Source organism: Aphis gossypii, chromosome X, assembly GCF_020184175.1.
Source record: "Aphis gossypii isolate Hap1 chromosome X, ASM2018417v2, whole genome shotgun sequence".
Classification (NCBI taxonomy): Eukaryota; Metazoa; Arthropoda; class Insecta; order Hemiptera; family Aphididae; genus Aphis; species Aphis gossypii.
In genome coordinates this window covers 35,463,529-35,487,464 of record NC_065533.1, presented here as the reverse complement: position 1 = coordinate 35,487,464, position 23,936 = coordinate 35,463,529, and the positions used below count along the sequence as shown (strand labels likewise).

The following is a 23,936-nucleotide window of genomic DNA, read 5'->3' as shown; positions in this document are numbered from 1 at the left end:
GCAACTAATTGATTCGTACGATCATTAAATATTTAAATGTATACAGTAACGATAATAATAATGTATCATTGTTCATGATCCAATTAAAAATTAATTTAATACCTGTGTAAGATTTTCACCGTGTTTCGTATTATCAATTAAAATAAATTATTGGAGATATTTACGTATACGGAGTTGTCAGAAAATCAGTATACCTATTATTAGTTTATTTGAAAACAAAAGTCTACATAATTTTCAAAAATATAAACTTATATTAGTTATTTAAATTTACAGTGGAAAGTTCTATTTTAATCATTTTGTATTTAGATGCTATATGAAAAAATCAATTAAAATATTTTACTGTTAGCATTTTAACAAACGCATGTTTAAAAATTTAAAAAAATGCTTGTATTTAACTTACTGTTAACTTACATGTATATTTTATAAATTTAATGATTATAATGAAATGTTTTAATTTCAGAAATATGACTGATACATTATAATAAACAGTTGTTTAACATAGAATTGGGGAGGCTAAAAGTTTTACTACATAACTTAAAAGATAAAACATTGAGTTTTTTCAAAAGTTATGTTCAAGTTGCTATTGTATATTATTATGATGGATTAAAATCTATTTTATTACAATCGTATTATATTTGTTTATGATTAAAATAATAAATACAATTTTTTAGACAGAAGACCATTTCATTGGACTATATTAACCACTTTTCTCCTTGTCACTTATCCGCCAAGTTTTGTATAAAATAAAATAGAACATTTTATCTTTCATTGAATGATAATGATTTTTAATATTATATATGTCATAATGTCATATATATATTATATAATAGATTTTATTTTAAATTTTATCATGTTTTAATATAATTTTTCCGGGTCAAATACATTTTAAATTCACAAAGTTTTAGCAGTAAAGTTTAATAAGTTAATTAACAAAATCCGACTTCAAAGTCATTTAATGACATTGTTCAAATCGTTGAACCGATTTAAAAATAACCCCTCTTTTCGAAGAGAAATTATGACCATTTTATTTTTAATACTGCTCACTCAGTGGCGAATTTGCTATTTTTTTTTTTTTTTTGTATGATAAAAGGTTGGAAGAGAAGGGTTCTAATTATGAGGAATACTTTTATGGTCCCATTTAAATTGATAAAAAATAAATTAATAATTACCACGATTATACGTAGATAACTGACCACACAACCAAGTAGAATCCCCAGATGTACCAAGTACATTGACAACATCATCGAAAATAATTAGTAACAGACCCTGAAACTATTCGGTATAATAATAGTCACAATATTTAATTTTTATAAAATAGTTTATCTACGTCATAACACTAAAGATACTCGTTAAAAAAAAAAATTATCAGTCATAATTTAATATATTTTTTCCCCTATAAGAGGTCTATGTTCGAGAAAATATATGGGATTAAATATAATATATGCTTACATATAACACATTATTTGGGGTCGTTGTAATTGGTGGTGGTTGGGAAGGGTAGAACCTCTTTACTTTTAATACGTTACTTTGGCTTGCTAAAAATTATAACGTAAATTTGTTTTTTTTTATATATTATATTAAATTAATTTTATTTTAACGTTAATTTTTCAAAATCAATCACCGCTTTGAGATATTATTGTCGATAACTATCGGATGAGTCTTAGTGGTCATTACTCATTTGTTTTACTGTTTACATACAAGTCAATATCATATCACATGATTGGACGATTATTGGTATGCATTGTTTCATATTAACTACAATGGATACTAATGACCTATAATACAAATATGCAATCTATATCATAATGTAGTGTATGAAATAACCCGTTCATTACGATATTGTAATGGTGATTTCGTCAATACAGTAATGAAGTAATGATACGCATCATATTAGGATTTATATTGCATTTTTTTATTTTTTTCATCGTCGTGGTTTGGATTGATTTTATACAGAATCGTTATAAAAAAACCAAAGACCTATTTTAAATTTTTTTTCACCGTTGCTCGTTTGATTAAATAAAATTGAATATAATATATTATTCTGAAATTGAAGGTTATCGTTTTTAATTGGTAGTTCAAACGTTTTTTCCTCAGAGGTTTGATGCCATAGACATAGAAGCAATATAACATTGATCATCGTATACTCCAATATAAAATTATAAATACAATTGTGTTAAAGATGTTTTGTTCGAATATATTAAGTTTTTATAGATTTGAATAGGTGTTCTTATTCCAGAGTATTCGTTTTAAAATATTATGTGTTTAATTCATTTTATCAGTAAACATTTTTCAAAGCAGCGAAAATTCTCAAACTTTCTATTTAACATTTTTAAGATTGAATGACAACGGTACACTGCCACTGACTCATATAGTAATTATACGTATATTACCTATCAAAACATTGTCTTATATTACTTTAATTGTCATTAAGGTGTTATTTATATAAATAATAAATTTAAATAAAACGTGAAAAAATAATCTGAAGACCCAACATTTTTAATAACAAAATATTTGCTTAGCCATAATATTTTGATGATAAATGTGTTTTATACAATAAATAAATTATATATATATATACATTTTATACACGTTTTTTTTTTTTAATACAATTACCAGTTTATTTAAAAAATATATAACCTAACTTATTTTGCAATTAATAGTTTAATTGATCGTCGTTAACTTATTGTTGTATAAAAATATACTAAAACAATTATGATTGATGAAATGAACCAACTGAAATTAAAATCTTTGTAGATAAATATGTCCATTTTCCCTGCAGATATAATGAAATATAAAAAAGATTGAAATCAATATCATTACACATTAAATTTTATGCCAATAATAACTGTATTTTAATTTAATTACATAATATTATATATTATGTATATATAGTATAATTTATTGCCTAATTGAGTTGGTATAATGGAAAAAAAATACAATTTTCTTGTCACTATTTCAAATTTTATAAATAAATAAAAAAAGTATAAATTAAATCAAATAACGTACAGCCGTTAGCAATCATTGAAAATTGATTTCATACGTGAAATTCAACTAAATTAAATGTACGGTACATTAAATTAAATTTGATTTTGAATTCTTTTTTTTAATTAAGAATGAAATTATTAAACATTTTCATTCATTATACCTTTATGTAATTCGATACGATTTAACATTTTTTTTTTTAAATTAATCATCATTATAAATTTTATTTTATTCGTAGTTTGTGTGAAAAATGACACATTTGTGTGTTAATAAAAAAAGGACTTTTGTAAAGGATCTCAAATATCTGTTCAAAGTCCAATGTTTTATTTTTATGTTTGAAATGTATAAAGCATTCTTTGTGTCAAAAAATTATACTCTGACCATTAAAAATAAAATAAAATATACTTCATATACTGTTAAATCATCAACTTTTTTGTTTCACGGATAAAAAATGTATTTTAATTTAACTTATCACTTACATTTGAAATTTTTATTTGTTTCTCCTATATATCGCCTTGCTATTACATCATTGCACGGTTGAAATGCGTCACAACAATATCATATAGTATTTAAGTCCTCGTACATGTCCAGTTGCTAACTAAAAAATTACAGTATTATTTCTACGACCATTTACTGGCTAAACTTTAAGCTTCGAATCGCTATTAAAATACTTAATGGAAATGAAAAGTTCACAACATTTACGATAATATTATGACGTATGCATTTCATAGACTATACGTATATCAACTGGATAAACTTCAATAACTATTAAGGAAAACGAGGAGCACGATGATGAAATGGTTTTCGTTTCTAGCGCTGAGGAAAATCGTTATGGATTATTATCGTCGTTCGATGCGTCTAATAAAGTGACAATTTCAATAGCGATATAACGTTACCTACTACTAACACGCGGTCGTCAGGTTATATCCGCGCGTGGGTGTATGTATAATACAAATACGTGTGTACGACCACGTAAATTTATATTATTTTAAAATTGACGTTTCGTTTTTTGGTGGATGATACCCACCATCGTGCGCTAATCACCTCCCTCGCGCTGTCGATCTCGTGGGAGGGGGGGGCAAGAGTTAAGAGAGGAGGGAATGGAACTATAGCTTGTATTTTCTCGATGCATGCAAATGCGGCTCACCGTGTATACACACGCCCTCACACACATTACTTTCCCCAGTGCATACCTTCGAACACTCTGCTCGTCAACCCCCATTCTCTCTCTCTCTCTCTCTCTGTCTCTCCGCCTCTCTCCATACATGTATGTATATGTGTGTTATACCAAGCACGTGTGTGTGCGTGCCGCCGCCGCATTAACCGCTCTCCCCGATTCGTATTCTACTCGTGTTACGGATTAATTTATTATCGTGTCGGGTCTCGTTCGTATATTACCGCCACCGGTGCGTTCACTACACCGCAAAGAGGAGATATTTGCGAGCACTAAAATACGAGTGCTCGCCCGTCGATCCCGACCGACCGACCGTTTTTTCGGTCCGGATTTTATAAGCCGCCGCGGTCAACCGCCACTGACGCGTTTGGCCGGTCGCCCGCGCGTCGTGCCCGATTAATGTATTATGCGAGATCGCCGTGGCTTCCGGTACTGCCGATTCGCACACCGTCGCAAGTTACCTGGGTTCTAGCGTTCAATCGGTACGGTTTATCGATGTATTATTATGAATCTTCGTGTACTTCTCGCTCTCTCCTACAGTTTCTGTACGAACAGTCTACTTATAGTTTTATCGTCGAAGCCCGAGACAGAATATAGATCGTTATATATTTTTTCCCTCTTATTATTATTGTTGTTGTTGTTCGACAACAAAATTAATCGCTAAAGCGATGAAGGATTTAGACGATTTTAATTATTCATACGGTTTCGTATTAAAAACAATAACAACGGTTAAAACACTTGAATTATATAGGAAATGCGATTAAATTAACGTGAGAAGCAGCCACGAGTAGCACAAAAGCTGTTGTGAAACGAAAATGTACAAGTTTGTTTAAACTTTTTTCAACAAAAGACGCGGATATTATTAACTCGATAAGACAAGACCATGGCAACAAACCGCAGTACCAGCAGCAGCAGAAACACATTCAACAGGGACTTACTCTACTCAGTTTTGATTATTAAAAAAAAAAAAAAAGGAATAAAGAAAATTCAATAGTTTTGAGGCTTCGAGTAATTTCAATACATTTACATAAGTGGTTATATATATTTTGAGTTTTAATCATTTTTAATCTTAGAAAAATGAAGTAAGCACAATTGCAACTGATACGACTTGTTTTATATACTACTATTTAATATGCACGCGGCTATTGTTTAAATTTAAATAATAATTTTCTGATATTTTTATTGATGTTATTAATTATTATAATAGTGCACAAATTCCTTAATCTAAGTAAAATATTTATATTGACATATGATGACGACGACAAAGATATATAATATGCAATATACCTACCAAATATTAATTATATTGGTTAAATATTCACTACTAATACTGATTGAATTAAATGGATTGTTAACTTTTGTTTATTTTTTAAAAATTTAAATTAAAGTTTTAATTTAAATTGATTTTTGACGATATTAGTTAAACTTTTTTTAACTTAGGCTAATTTTAATAATATTTATGCATTTTAAAATACACTGAATTCATGTTTACAAAAATGTATTAAACCTTGTTAAAAATAAAATAATTAATAATTGTAACTTATGAATAATTGAAACTAAATTATATGTGTAAAATGTATCACGTTTCTAAGTAAGTTGATTTATTTTAGTATTGTAACGTGATCCACGAAATAGAGAAATAATTGCCATTTGGTTTATTCTTTAGTAAATTGAAATAATTTTTACTTATTTGTTCAAAAGAATAGTTTTTATTGTTAAACATGTTTTTTTTTTTGTAAATTTAAAATACCGTATTAAATATGATACTGTAAAATTGTTTTGAACATTAAGGTATAATTTTATCCCAATAACGGAACTATTTTATGTGCGTACAATAATATATCTAAACAAATATTGATAATATATATTATATATATATAGGTACATATCATCATCAGTATCCTATTAATAATCAATTATATCAATTATACAATTTAATTTATAGACTTTTCTAAGTACATATATAAAAAACCATTATCGATTCACTGCAGATCATTGTTTTTCATAGTAGTATGAAAATCAAAATTTTTTGAATAATTTTATTGTGTTAAATTTATAAAAAATAACGGAAAACACGAAGTTCCAAGTCCCTTTGTTTGGTAGTATTTTAGAACAGCGTAAGCTCAAAAGTTATTTTTCTCACTTTATCCGACGGCTTGAAATAATACAATATACTTATTTTTACTGTAATAATAATATCATACACACGCACACACAATGGCTATATATTATGTACATAGAGGCGGAATTAATATTAACGACTATGATCGTACTACGATTTTATGTCGTAAGTAGGTATATCTTTCTTTCCTATGTGAAAAAAAACCAAACTTTTACGTTCATACATATCTATAAGGTTTTTTAGTCTATACCCATATATAATCAAATCACACACTTGGCGATTCACTTGTATATTCATCTATCTTATTTCTTCAATAGTACAGTTATTTAACATTTGATTTTTGGAATTTCTAAATATACCTTTGAAATCATACTTTCATGTGCTTGAGAACTTTTATACTACTTGAGGAATGTCTCTTGAAGATAAAAACCTCAGTTTATTTTTAAATAAGAACCAATTTTTCTACTTTAAATCATTTAGCAGATCATTTTTACAAACATTTTAATCTTTCAAATTCAAAATTTGAACGAATAGTTTTCCTAAGTGTACTCATGATAATTAATAGACCTATGATGTGTTTGGCATATATAAAAATACTACGGTGTATTGAAAACGTTTATAGTTAATCTTAATTCATTAATATTTATAACTTGTAAAAATAATCTAATATTAAGTACATCTATTTTAAATTTTTATAAAAACTTATTAACTTTAAACATTTTAATAGTCAAAAAATACTAAGATTCGGATATTGAATCTACATTAAAAAAAAAAAAAAAAAATGTATAAAAACGTACAGTAAAAAGGTGGTATTCTTTTTAAAGAGTAGAATTTTGTATTTCTACATAACACGTTCCGTAAGCAGTACAAAAAAATCTGAAGAACTTTAAAATATAGTTTAATTTTATTTAAAAATGTCAAAACCAGAATTTGAATAAGTTTATTATCAAAAGAAAACTAGGTAAAATTAATCAGTTTATTTTGTTGAATCACCTATTAAATTATATTATTTTTATACTTAGATATATAAAACTGTACATATGATAGTCATAAAATAATATTTGTTGAATTCCCCAGCAATATATATTAGTGACGCAACATAAACATGTTAAACCTTAAAAGTGCAGTAAATTGCCAATCCAACAGAATATCACATTCATAATATTATATTTGTGTGTATGTGATGTGTATGATGCACGGGAATAGCAAGGCAGGTGTACAGAGTACGGTTAAAGTGTTCAAAATGCAATGTTAATAAACTTCACTCGTCTATTCCGTAGCAAAACTCATATACTATGTAGATACACGTGGATTATAATATACTGCATTCACTCATGTAACGTATAAATGTGTATAGACGTCCTGGAAAAACTGGTCTTTGGTTGTTGAGGAAGTTAAGCCACAATATTATTTTCAATATAAATACATACATATACGTTTGAGTGTATGTGTGTGTGTGTGTGTGTGTGTTTGTGTGTCCTTTGGTATTTTGAAAGGATGAAGGGGAGGAAGTTATTTTGTTTTGGATTTTTGTTGGATACATGTTTTGATATTTTTCTAGTCTGTAATGATCATTACTCTTACTCTTACTCTTACTTATTTGAACGGTAACAATAATTTTTTTTTTTTAATGCATATCAAATATCATATTATAAACTTATCTCAGAAATATATATTTATAATATGCAATATGTAAATATGGCTCAGAATATGTCACATAATGATCTTCCATGAATATCTGATCAAAAATAATGCTAATCTTCAATAAATCTAAGTATTTAAATAATTAAGTACAAATGACTATTAAACTCAATATATTTCCGTCCATTATTAAAATATCACTTAGGCCAAATTATTAGATATTTGAATATTTTTAGAAAGAAATCGTAATAATACGCAATTTTAACTCATACAAATATAATGCTAATATAATAAGCTGATAATCTTAGTATTTGATGATCAGATAATAACTACTATACCTATATAAATATCATATGAACTTAGGTAAACTCTTATTAAGTAACAATTATTATTATTATACAAATATACATATGCATTAAAAACAATAAAAAACTCAGTAAAATCAAATTTTAACAGAATTATTAATAGTCAAATAAAACTAATTTATCAGTTGAGTAATTTATTTCTGTATCAAATAAATATTATTGTGACAGATATTTATGTTATATTTAAAAATTTGTTCGCAATTTTTTGATATTTATACATAAGTTAAATATTAAATTATGTTGAAAATTCAAAATATGAGATTTTCAATTTACAAAATTATTAATAACTTTATATATAGAGTTTTAGCACTTCAAAGTGCAGTCATGTATTTGCTATTTATATAATAGTTTTGTTAACGATTAAAGTTTTTTTTTTAATTTGTTATCAAAATAAGTTCAGAAATGGTTAAAAATAACTTATTGTTGACGATAAGTTATATAAATGTCAATACAATTATTAAAAATACTTTCATTTTTCTTTTAGTTTATAGTCCAACGACAAGATCAACATCAGATTGAATAAACTTATAATAATGTTTAAGTATATAATTTTTTAATATTAGATTTGATTGTTGTATCCTAAACAAATTTCCAAACCTAAACTAACAATCGTAATCATATTATTATTTCCGTTTTACTTAAATACATTTAATACAATAACAGTTGTTTTGGCGAGGTATAATATGTATAATTGAATTATTAATACAATAGCAGATACACAAAAAACAAGAAATTGGATAACAGTACATTATTTTATTTTTGTCATTTCACAATAAACAAAAATGTAGTATTTATATTTTATTAAATATCTTGTTAAAAAACGTCGAAAATACTGTAAAAGTAATAATTTTTAGTTTAATGTTTGTGACGTTAAAACTAAAACGATAAATATTGTTATGACAAACAAGTAATTGTCATCAGCAGTACAATCGCTGTAATTATAGAATTTTAGAGTTCCACAAAAATAAAACACTATAAAAATTATAAAACTGTTTATGTATTAATATTTCGAATCTCATCATTGTACATTTAGAAAGATCTTAAAATATAAAGTCAAACTATTGAGCCATTTTTTAAATCACGTACACAATTATGTTCACTGTACTACGGACATGCAAATTAGAAATTTCATGTATATACTTGCTTATATGTATTTCTTTTAATAGTAAGAACACACAAGTTTTAGTGTTAAAATCTACTATGTTTGAATACCTGCGTTGATAAATCCAATAATGTGATGTAAAATCAATTAGTTATAAAAAACCTATTTTAATTATTGAGATCGAGTACCTACAATGGAAAAAAAGTTAGGTTTCTAAAATTGAATATGTACGATAAGAGATGAAAAAAAAATCTAAATAGAAAGTGTGATTGTTATTATTCATTATTATATTAAGTCACACAGTAATCATATTATGGTTGTATTAAAAAATATAAATATTATACATCAACAAAAAAATAAAATGATTGAAAGTTTTTTATAGTGTGATTTAGATAAGAATGATTCTATCCAGTATATATTTAATTTAATATTATTATCTACACTTAATAAATAATTAATATATTATATTATTTTATGAACATAATTTGTAACACGGCGAAACATATAGGCAAAATAGGTACATTCCTGTGTAGAACAATGTTGTTAAGTATTACAATTTATAGAATATATTATTATAAATCAGTACCATACTATAATATATTTAGTAATCCATTTTAAACTTTCTTAAGAGCTCTATTCAAGTTTAGTCAAACCTAGCAAATAACTAATGATCCAAAAACTTGCCCATAGATTTTGGATGATAGTCTAGTTCCGTGTTTACAGATATTTATTATGCGGTCACCAATCATTGAGCCATTAGACCCATATTCTGTCAAGTGAATCACACAATTCTAAAATTAATGTTGATAAAACTCATTTCGTTTGAAGTTTATTAGATAAAGGGGATTTAATGTTAAAAAAAATGGCTATTCTCGTCTTAAACAGAACTATAGTTACACTCGTACAATACCTGAAGGTAAGTATAGGTTATGTTAGCAGAGTACATCGTTTATGAGGTTTGAAATTTTTACAAAAAAACAGAAAAATTATATTTAATACAGAAAATAAATTATAAAAACTTATTCCCTTTCAATGTAATTATTTGATAGCGATTACAATGATAGAATTATTAAATATTTATACTATGAAAATACTGATATTACATTAACCGTTTATATAAGTACACGAATAGATATTCTAATTTTAATTTAAGCTTATTTGAAACCAGTTGTTAAAAATGTATGCAAATGGTACTAATCTGTTGTACATTAAGTGTCAAATAGAACTCGTTATTGAGTAAATCATTATAATGTATTTTGTAAATTTGAATTCATTGATAACTTATTGAATACGATGAGTCGATGAAAAATGATTTTGAGTAAATCATGTATAAATTTTGGTAACCACGGTTACAAAACAATAATTATTTTATTAATAATAATATTGGATTTGCGAGAAAATTACGGTATTCCCTGATTTTTTTATTAGGTTTTCCTGATTATAAAAAAAGAACTGGCATTTTTAATTTTATCTCTTTAATTTACATACTAAATTCAATTTTATAACCCAAATTACCCTCAAAGTGAAAATTGAAGCATTTTATCGTCATGCACATAGACACGAATCTTTGTAAAATCAAAACATTCATTAATCGAGTCTAAAATACATTTATTCTTACAAATTCCATAGAGTTATTAGGTACTTGCCATTGAGAACACGTTATTTAATACTATTTAATAGTAGTTTTTTACCATGTTCAAACAAGTATCATGCTATTAAGAAATACATGTTCATTTGGTACATTTTTATCATAATAAATGTATTTCAATGTGAATTTACTGGTTGACAGGAGATTTATTAGTGCTGTAGATATTTTTATGGTTTAAAATATAACTTATTTTTATTCATATGTGTATAATATATATTATATATATAATATAGTGTTTGACGAGAAGTTTATACGTGACTGAAAATTTAAGTGTTATTATAAGACAAGTAATTTCGTGTTAGGGTCACAAATCCTTTGTTTATTTTTTATTTTGTGGAACTCTTATCATTTTTAAATTTCCAGAGAAAGTCCGGCAGAAAAATAAACAATCAAAAGATCAGTAAAATGGCTAGATTTCCTTTGTTTTCTTTTAGATGTGCACGTTTTCGAAAATTGAAAAGTCCAATCGAATAAAAGACGCTCCGAGTGTAAATCGTTATTGACTCGGATAACGCGCAGTGCTCTGCCAAAGTCCGATAAGTAGTATTTGCAATTTCAAAAAGTCTAACTGTCGTTAAACCGTTTTTTTTCCACCGATAAACTAGACGTGTACACAATAATGTAGTTTTGTATATCATAATATAATATTATATATATATAAACGCAAATGGTATTTACGGTGATCAAATAGTAACAGTTTTACTGGGTACCCATGTCTGCGTTCGTCCCGTCCAGATGTTTAACATGATGTATTTTCTTGTAAAATGTTTTTTTTTTTTTTTTAAGCATTCACAGACAGATATAGATACTCTCATTAAAGAGTATTTAATATACGTTTTTGAAAAGTCATTAAAAAAAGTATTCGAGAAAAAACTTGTATATATTCTAAATAAAATTTATCTATACTTTTAAATAGTTATTTATTTTTTTTTTTATGATGCTAAAAATATCCTTAACATTAAATTAACAAAACGGATTTTATTCTTTAATTATCTTGTTATTCGTACATTTTTTTAGAATCTTACATCTCACGATTTTGTAAATGAATAACAAACAAATAAATCGACCATATATTTATTTGTTGAATGACTGCGTAGTCTAAGATCATATCACATAATATATCGGTGATGTAGAATTCTTCAACTGCGTTTGAGAATAATTATCATTAATTTGTAAAATTGAAACTATACAAATATTAAAATAAATAATATATTTCTTTGAATTTTTTTTATTAAGATTATATTTTTAAAATTATTGATTCCTATTCTTTTTTTTTAATGTAATAGCGAAATTAAAATTTTAAATATAAGAATATGTATTTGGTTTTTAATGCAAATAACATTTATTAATTTTTATAGAAATTTTACAAAATACCATGTATTATTGACTACCAAGTACGTTTTCATATTTTATTTATATAGTTTACAATACACAATGACATCATTATGAAATTGTTAGAAGTGATGACATGAAAAAAAAAATGTATTAATTGACTAATATCAAACAAATAATGACATTTATTGGGGATAAAATTATGAAAAAGTATAAAAAGAATGGATGAAAAGAATTTTTATCAGTTATAGTTCATCAAAATTTATGTGAGATCAAAAAAATGTTTTAAATAAAACCTTTCATTTTTAATAATTTATAGATCAAATTAAATCCGACAGAATATTATTATGCATGAAATATCACAACAATTGTTTTAATGGACGTAAACCATCTAGCCTATTCAGTCGTTTATAAATCAATGCTTAGAAATATTATTGTCACTGCTATTTTAAATTAGCAAATTAAAAATTATCCATGATAGCCATTTATTTTTTTCCCGAAGAAAAAAGTATGAATAAAAAGTGTATTCTATAGTAGTTACTGTAATAAACTTATTTTCTAATTAATTTGTTTAGATATTAAATTTAAATTTTACTATCGTTTTTTTTTCCATTCATTTATTTTCTAAATTTCTCATTTACATATCTTAAGATTATAAAATACATTTATATAAATAATTAAAAAACAATTAGTATTTATATATTTAAATATTTTCGCTCTTATATTAAATTAAAATCCCTTCCCGACAAATTATGTTCTAACATCTACTACTTATACCTTGCCAGTGAGGTAAAATAACAATCAAACAAATGCGTCGTCTACGTCATATTAAATGTCACCCGTAAATTGTTAACAACAGAGTACGACTTTTGGTTCAGACTCGTTGTATTATTATAGTATCTTCTACAATAGTCTATTATAATATATACCTATGTGTAAATATTATAACCACTACCGCATTTTCGAGTCCGCAAACAATACCACTCACCGTGCATAATATGACGTATATTATAATATAGACTCCTTCTATCGCACGAATAGTAATTAACAGTTGGGTGATTCCGAAACCCGTGATAGCGCGTGTTGCTGGCAGACTCAGGATATGACGCTTCACGGAGAGAGCTTCGAGCAGTATACGCTCGGTCGCGGACGAGGACGAGTGTGAAATCATAACACCGCAGCTGTTACTACTTTTGCAGTATATTATTAAAACATTAAAATAATTATGATAACCATATTTCTTAGTTAGGTTAAGTCAGATACGTCGGATAATCATTGCCGACATAATTTTCCAATACGAACAGTTGGTTTTTTTTTCTGGACTGACTGCGGGATACCTACTGTTGCTACGGAATGTTGCCATTAATATTAATTGCCAAGGTTGCAGATAAAGTTAACAAAATTGTTTTGAACTCGTTAGGTTAAGTTAGTATAGGAAAAGTAAGTTAAGTCGGTCAATGTTAACTCATATATTTCGATAAACTTAAAACAGTTAAAAATTAATTTAACCGTAGATTAACTTGATTAAAATATGTTAGCACGGTTTTTATTTCGAACTCGAAAGAAAAATGGCAAATAGCAAACTTACAATATATAATATAAAATATATGATATATGTCCATACGAGTTAATTATTATACTATCAAAATTCAAACTTCTAACTTACTTCGGAGTGATCCATTATATATTTTAAAGCAGTTATATATTAAGCGTTAAATATATTTTCATAAAAAACTACACGACCACTGTACAAATTTTATGTTCACCGGTTCATTATTTTAATGTTATTTACGATTACAAAAGTATGATTTGAAAGTGGTATAATGAAGACCATCTCTTTTAAAATTTAGATGTCGCGTGTTATGACTCGAAACTTACAAGTTGTTGCGTAGTTGAGACAATTTTATAATACCACAATGACATTTAAAATTAAATTCTATCTATATTTTTTCAACTCACGTTTAAGGTTTAATATATGTAGAAAACATAATATATTAATGAATAATCTTAAACAAAAATATCCATTGTATATAATGTACATACAAAATTTCAATCACACTTTTTATCATTGATAAAATGAATAGGCACGTTTATGTTTTTAGTTAATATTTAAATCAAAATAAATAATTGTTTATAAAAACATAGTTTTCATATGTTTAAATTGACTCTAATTAATCTAACTATAATCTGAGTAAATAATACTTATATTTTGTTAAATAAATATGAAATTCAACAGTATGCTAATTATTATGATACAGATTAAAATTATGCAAAAACTTATGAAATAATTTCAAAGAACCGTGTAATCATTCCGCTTTTGAAATTTGGAAAAACAAATTTATACACTAATCATTTAGTGTTGACAAAATAATTCAATAATGGCCATAGTTTATAATAAAAATATTAATATTAATAAAAACCACGATAAACAATTATTTGTTTTAAAACTGAACATTTTATAAGAAAACAAGTACAATAAATAACAATAAAGTGCCAGTTTGTGCTTTATAGATACCTAGAAATATACGAATAACATGTCATATTTTATATATTTATAATTATAACTAAAAAAAATACAATAAAAACTCAACAACACTGTAATCTATTTCTCGAAACATATTTTTAAAAAGAATCGCAGTTATTTCATACCTGCACTAAAACTAATAAATTACGTTGGTTTTTATCATTCATAAATATTCATCATGTGTAATGTGTATGTAGATAATATATAATATATATTATAATGCTTAATGTTTATAGAAAATTTTCCATAGTAAATAATATAAAAAATCGTTTGAAATACTGTTTGGAATTCAAATTATAAAACATCAGTGAATTCGATTATTCTTTAAATACAATGGGGTCATATTATCATGGAACTCTGAGTACAGCTACATTATTTTTATATATTTTTTAAATTCCATTTCAAAGTATGAACTACAAAGTACAATTAATGTATACTTACATAAATAATATTAATCGGAAAATGTTGTTATTATTGTTCTTAAATCAGCATTTGAAATTATTGAATTGTATACACAATAACAGGTATTTAGCTATTTCACTTGAAATATTTTAAGTATTTATAATATTATGTTATTATGGGCAAATGCAATATTCATGATTTCTCTATTAATTTGAATACCTAGGACAGGTGTATATTTAACAACGTCTAAATTGATTCAAAATGTTGATAGAATCTTTAGCCACCAATGCACTATAGTGCACTGACCGAAATTTCTTAATATTTTTAAGAGTAAACAGGAACACAAATTATAATACCAATAAGGGATTAATCTATTTAAAATTCACAAAATTATTAGAATCAATAATTTAGTAATTACAATTATGATAATTTAGTATAACAATATTGTATAAAATGTATTTTTTGCTTTAAAACTATATTTATATATGTTATAAAGTTAGACAGGTTTTACCTTTATGAATAATCACTGAATTATATTTTTTGAATTATACTCGCGGCTTTTATGTTCTATACTCAGGTAGTTATTTAAAAATAATTAAAACGATTTTGTCTATAAATTTTAAAGTGAAATATTGACCATTACATTTATTTTGATTTGCTGTATCACAAGTCAAAACATCAAATTATCACAAAAGCCAAATAGATTTAAGAAATTATAATAACTAGTAATAAAAAGCTCATTTTTTTTGTTAAAGCTAATAACTATCATCGCAATTCTAGTTTATCAATCCATTTAGAATGTCGTTTTATTAATTATTACATCAGCTAGTGTTTGCTTAAAATAATAATTTCCATTGAAAATTATAGGTAATAAATAATTTAAAGGCTCAGGAAATCTTACTATTCGGAATTTTTTTTTAAGTAACTAAATAAATATAAGGATAAAAATTACAAAATAAAATTATTTTATAGATTTTAATGATGGTTCCACTTATTATGGGTAGTAGTAGTATTTATGAATTATTTAAGTTTTAAGAATTTTTTTTTCTTTAAATATTTAAGAAATTACATTCCTTGACTAAAATAACAGTCTTTATATTATACTAATATATTATTTCATGTTTATTTATGATATCTATAAAAAAATAAATCAAACTATATACAATAATATAATAAATATAAAGAAAAACTGTCAGTAATTTAGTGAATAAAAAACGACGTTAGTATAAATTATTTTTATTTTATTTTTTTTTTTTTTGTGACATTTTGTTAATTTTTCAGTGCATATTTTTTATTTGAATGCATAATTATTGTGTATTTCAAGACCTATACTATTTGAACATTATGCAATAAATTATAAGTAGTAAGTGATTATTAATCACTTATAAATCGAACATAGTTTTAAATTTTGGTAGGCGTATAATTAATGCCACTATGAACATATTTGTCTTGCTTGATTATTTTGTTACATAATAATATTATGTTTTAGTTATTCAATGTTTTCCAATTACCTTATTCCAGTAACCTTTAAAGATTAATTTAAATATTATATATATATATATATATTTTTTTGTTTTGTTTTCAAGTTTATTGTTTATTTATATCGTAATTGTTTTGTATTACTTTATAATAAAGTAGATATTTTGTTATTATTTATTTCTCGAAATTCTCACAAAACAATTCATTCAAACGTGATATTAAAATTACAAAACAAAACTATTTAGCAGAATTAAAATTAACAACATTTTGTTGTACACATTACTTGAGTATAGTATTGTGGTTGAACTTGGTATACATATCTTTGTATATTATGTATTTATGAGTGACAGTATCTACATTGTCCAACCATTTTTGGCATTCAAGAAATTTCCTATTTTCCACATTCTCCGTAACATACATAGATGTATAAAGAATTTAATTAAAATGTTGAAGAACCTAATATGTAGTAAGAAAAGTTTAAGTTTTCATGTTTTTGAATAATATATTCATATTAACGTTTCAAACGGATATAAATCACTGTCAAACTTTTGGTCTAGTTTATGACTTTTGCTTTTATGTAATAATAGTTTATATTACATATTTCATGAAATAAATAATTTGTTTATGATTATATACACAATTATATATTGCATTATTGCATACAATATACATATATCACCATACTATGTGTATGTGAGTGAAGAATATTTATATGACATGATTTTTTTCTTTTATTTACTAATATAAGACTTGTACTGGGCGCTGACCTATTGCTAAACAATTACTTACTTATACATTAATTTATTATAGTATATTATTATGGATATTTTAAAATACTAGATTTATGTAAAATAATAATGCTATTATAAGTATTTTAATGTCATAGTTTGATGATTCCAATCTTAAAAACAATATTTTTTGTAAATTAATAAAAGTAGAATACTTTAAGGGGATTGGTGACGGTGATTTCCTGTCTTTGTCTAACACACGCGCAACACAAGAATTCAGACGTTTTTTTTGTCCAACGTACCGATTGATACAGTAAAGCGATAAGAATTCTGAAAACAGATTTGAATTCGTTGTCAAGTCTACTTGAGAACGGTCAGTCCACATTTTTGATATTATCTGCCAAAATCTTAAAATTATTATATTACAAACGAGTAATTAAAAAATTTTCATATTTCAATTATTAAAAAGTTATATTTTAATATAAAAATGTGGACTGGCCGTTCTCAAGTAGACTTGACGACGAATTCAAATCTGTTTTCAGAATTCTTATCGCTTTACTGTATCAATCGGTACGTTGGACAAAAAACACGTCTGAATTCTTATGTTGCGCGTGTGTTAGACAAAGACAGGCAATCACCGTCACCAATCCCCTTAAGATAAATGAAAAAATTAAACTGAAGACTCATGAAATATAAAAATATAACTTATAATGTATTAGTAATATTGTATAGACATAAAAAGTTGTATATTTTATAAAGTTGAAAACGATCAAATAAATGAACTATTGTAGTTTTCTTTCTCAATAATTGTATCATTGGTTTTGTATTATATTACTTTTGTACATTATAGTATAACAAAATGTATGAAAATCTACAGTTACTATACCAAATCATTAAACTTTCAAGAATAAACAGACGTTTAAACATTAGTAAATTATAAATATACTTTTAAACGTCTAGACTTTGTATTAAATTATATTCAGAGTTCATACAAGTCGCTCACACAACAATAACCGTCTACAAGTTGGATAGATATACGTACAGAAGAAAAACAAAGACGTCTTATTGAATATTCTAAAAAGCATAAAATATCAACAACAATAAAATACAGTTAATAAAAAAATGAATACATTAAATTAAACTAAACAATGTAAGAAAAATTTGTAAAAATAACGTTTTAAAGTAAGTACGACATATAGTCATTAGTCTTACGTTTCAATGAACAACGTGATACTATATTATAGAGTTGAAGTTAAATTGTTGAATAATTGTTCTCGGTCTTGTAAATGGAATAATATACTAGGACGATGTCGTGTACTATTGTTACTAATGGATATTAGTTAGTATTATTATCATTATACTTACAAAATCAATATTATGAATAAAAAAACTACAATGCTGACAAGTATAATGCCACTCGAACTTATGGAGCCATAATATTATAATCTGTATCCGTTTGAAGAAAATGGCTAACAAACCACGACAGTTGGATATTATATAATAAAAATGTTATCCTTTCATATGGTATTTTTGAAGGCAATATTAATATTATATTAAAATAATTAAAATTATGTAGAAATTGAGACGCTATTCGAATAATTTGAAACGACAAAACTTCTCAATATCGCACAATGGATTTTTTATCCAAAAAAGTTTTATTAACAATAGTTTGAAATACTAATGATAGATACTATATATACAAGATAGGCGTTTTGTAGAAATACATATTCATGACTTTTTTCTATAGTAAGCGAGAGGATTTGACCTCTTAAAACATTCCCACTCGATGTGAATCTCCAGAACTTTTTGTAAAAGACTAATATCGATAATGATGCGTTTTAAACATACGTTTACAAAATATTATAATACACATGTAATATAAATTAACTGCGAGTTACGCTAAAAAACATTTAGTTTTTTTCCGATTACGGTACACTGTTATTACATCGTGTTATGTAACAGTGCATTACTGTGCAGGTATTTCATATAAAGTAATAAAAGAAATATTGCGGTAAAAAAAAATATGATATTGATATTGATTTATAATTTTCGTTGCGTGGCCTGTGCCGTACCGTATTTAAACGGCATTATATATCATTAGATAGTGGAATCGTGCCAAAAAAAAAAAAAGAGAAGAAGAAGAAGACTAAGATAACGCGACAAACTATGTCATAACATTGTATACACGCGAAACGAATTAAGCTGAGTACCATGTTTGATTTTTTTTATCCCCAACGCAAATTTATAGCAAACGGCATATTTCACGTTTGAAAAGCGACGTAGTGTTCGTTCATGATGAAGGTATTTTAGGTAGGTATACCCTTTCCGAAACCATCTTTAATAACAGTTAATTCGCTTAACCCACTTGGACGGCGGCGGCATGGAGCGTCTGTCTTATCAGCCGCTTTCGGGTTGATTGCTCTGATGTAGATTGTACCGCGTCCAAATCGTCGTCTCGTATTGCCAACGGCTTAATGGCATGTTAAAACGAAGGGAGCCCTCCCTTTCCACTCGAACCATTATAAAACAAAGCGTCCCACTACTTAAAACACTACCCGAGTTCTAGTGTTTAAAATTACTATTTTGTACTCCTCCCCATACGCTCATCGCTCACGCTAACACGCCGGTTGTACGTAATTATCACGGCCGGGTCAACAAAGTGATCAACCTGTGACTATTGTTATTATCATAAAGTTGTGATTTTGGATTTTAGAAAAAAAACGAGATAACGAAAATTTTGGTACAGCGTAACGTGCATAGGTCAGGTGGATTTTAATGCGTTACTTAATGAGTTTCATATAGTTTGCGGCTAGAGGTATATTATTTGTCTACTTAGACAAACGACCGTTCCGAAAGTTTTAACGTTGAATATCTATCAGACACGACGGATCAAAATTAAAACGTAATCAGTAATCACCGTTCTCGGTATGTCGTACCGAATTCCACAATAATATCAATATGATATAAACTATTCCCATAGTGAAATTACGATTTATTTCAATAGTTTTCTTCTTATTAAATACTAAAGCATCTATAATTTATTGAAAAATATATCTATGCTATTACAAGTATTATGTACGTAACTAGATCATTAAACTTACTTTCTTTTACGTGATTTACATTAGTGCGATTTTCATGAGGAAGATCAGTCTGCAACTCGTTCTGAAAAATAAATCAAATATAATAATTGTTTAAATTTGTATAAAATGTATACTAAAAAATATGGAATAGACTTATTAATAATTAAGAAATCAATAGAACAAAGTTTAAGCTCTAAACAGAGCAATTAATATATATTTATTTTACAATATGATGCATGTTTTTGTTTTTTCTGCCTGTTATCTTAGAGGACGGCTTCTATTAGCAAATTGGTTCTAGTTAGATTTTGTTCACGGAGAATCAAAAGTAAAAGTTTTCTTTATCTTTCGAATTATTTGGAAAAGTTATTTATAAACAAATTCACTAGATATAAACATGTTTCCATTATCTTGACTCTTTTTGTGTATTTTGTTGGGAATTTAAATTATCGAATTTTTTTATTATAATAATTACTCAATTTAAAATCACCAACATCTTCTAATTATTTTGTTTTAAAATGTAATACCAACAAGGTTTTAAATAACTTTTAATAAACTATAACTATAACTTGAGCAAAATTCCAAATATATTTTTGTAAGTATCTGAAGTTAAAAAATTAACAAAATTTGAAATTCACGAGTAAATTAACTATTTATCAAAAAACAATATTGTTATTTTTTGTTGTTACTCAGAAATGATTAATATTAAAATTAAAAAACCCACTAATAACCCATTAATTAGTTTGTTATGGTTTAAAATGTTGGGATAATACTTATGACAACAATTTAAAAAAATTGCATGTAAAAATAAATCCTCTTTTAAAATATGTATTTAATAAACCTAGTCTTTTATCAACTACTTATTTGTATAATTAATGTAAAATTGTAAATATCAAGTCTCTCCTTACCTTTCATGTTTTTAAATTTATTAATATGATTATTAATTCTCCTATTCAATTTGTTAAAGATATTAATATTTCAATATTTAAATAAAGAACTGTTTTACATGTATTTATTCTTTTTTGTATTAAACATAAAATATGGATCCATGATAATTATATTTTTATTTTTATAGTGGTGATAGACATTTTTAAGCTTTGTCAAACCATGAATAGTTTAATACAATATTTGACATAAGTGATTCTTATTACAATTTAAAAATTTTGAAAATACATGGACATGATTTTTCATTTTTTATAAGAATTTAATTTTTTTAATTTTAAAATTTAGATAAATGATTGAAGCTAATTTTTTGCTTAATAATTAAGTTTAATATCTCCATATTGTTGTGGAATTTTTATGGAAATATAAAAATATAAATAATAAATTAACTTTTTTTACATTAAAAATAGTTTAACTTTGATACAATTTGTAAAAATCACAAACAGTTGTAATTTATTTTTAATTTTTATAGTTTAAAGCTATGGCTTATTGTTTGTATTACGAACCTATTTGCATTGTATTATGTATTTCGGCATTAACTCAAAAGCTAATAACAACATAATTGTATAATAATTTAATATATTATATAGATATAACAAATGATATCTTCTTTGCTAGAACTAATTCAATCTACTATATTATTCATACCTAGTAAATACATTAATATAACAGAAATATAAAATACACATATCATAAAATAAAAAAATTGTAGTAATATAGACTGACAAACTGTCTTGGCTTTTTCGTATGCTGCAATGATTTATCATTAAATTCAATTTAACACTTTCGTTAAGGAATAAAGAAAAAATATGAAAAATAATTTGTAGGCAAATGTAAAATATTTTTGAACTAAAAACAGTTAATTAAACACTCAAATTACTATTTTGTCATAAAATAATTTTGTTTTGTATTGACTAAATAATATTAAAATACCTACCACTGTAATACAAAATAGTTTAGCAAAAGAAATTTTTAATTAAAATGTTTCAAGATTTTGAATTGCATCTTGATATAAGGTAAAATATTACTATACATTATATGAAATATTATTTCTATCTAAAACTTATTTTTCTTCCTGGTACAGATTTACAAAAGTCTATTCATATGTTATTGTTTGTTTTTTTGGGGGATATGTTGTATAAAAATAGTATGAGTTATCGACGGTTCAAAGTGATCACAGTTAAATTTAGAGCTATATTTTAGAATCTCATCAACTCAGCCAGAATTCATCGAAACTTTTCGTCTCACTGGAATTCAACGATAAATTATTTTTGTAATATATATTTTTTTTTTTTTTGGTTTACAGACAAACAGGAATAAAATATTGGTTACCCTTTGTCAGACGTTTAGGGAGAAAAAAATAATATGAAAAAGTAGTCATAGACAAATTTCCAATCGATTTACTTTGAAGTTTTTCTTGAGACATCTTTTTCAGTTGAGTAAATATGGTTGCACATGGTTGATATCAGTGAATTCCATAAAAGTTCATTGACATATAATTATGATGCTATGTAGTATGTACGCTTTAATAGTTAAAATTAAATGTCAGCATATTATAAGAAAATTTTTATAATTTTTTTGGAATTTAATTAAACTGTTATAAAAACAAAGGATGTAATTTAGATAATATATATATATAAATATATATTATATATTATATAATGTTACCAAAGGAATGAATTATACTTAGTTTATATTCATATGCCGTTGGTGAATAAAACTATTTAAAAAACGTGGATTGAATAAATAAAAAAAAAAATGTATTTTAAAATTATCAGAAAGAACTGCGAATATACTTAAAAACATTTTTCTATAAAATTCATGGTCAAAATGTAAAATTAATATTAATTCATCTTTCAAAAAATACAAAAAAATTAATTTATTATTTCCCGAATTAATGCATTTTATAACTTGAGAATCCAGACAACTCCGTTTTAATTATTTTTGTTGTTGTTGTTGCTGATGTTTTATCATAAACATTGTACATTATAGTTATATTTATATATTAATATGAGAAAAATATATTAACATCTAGTATTTATTTCTGAAAATGTTCTAGAAAAATGAATGTTATATTATACTTTATCCTGAAATTAGTGTTCTATAAATAAAACTCTTCTGCTTAGCAACTCATTATTCAAATATTTGTTTATAAATATTACAAATATTCTGAATAATAATAATAATATAAGCTTTTTGTCAGATGTCATGTAAATGTAACTTGGTTTTGTCGAAAAAATAAAGTTAACTTTAACTATAAATACCTGAGCAAAGATATATTTGGTTTTTAAATATAAACTATATACAGACTTTGTATGAAAATGTAAAACACATAAACTGCATTTAAGAGTTCAAGCATTTCCGTAAATGATTCAAATATGATAATAAAAAATAATACTAATTATATAGTAATCAATA

General features: G+C 25.2%; 1 protein-coding gene across 1 annotated transcript in view; it reads right to left on the bottom strand.

Moving 5' to 3' along the window:
• Positions 1-23,936, bottom strand: part of LOC114129703 (uncharacterized) — a 380,263-nt gene that overhangs the window by 109,118 nt on the left and 247,209 nt on the right. The window contains exon 3 of the mRNA XM_027994507.2: positions 20,601-20,661. Coding sequence (XP_027850308.1) covers positions 20,601-20,661 — 61 coding nt within the window. The remainder of the gene's footprint in view (positions 1-20,600; positions 20,662-23,936) is intronic.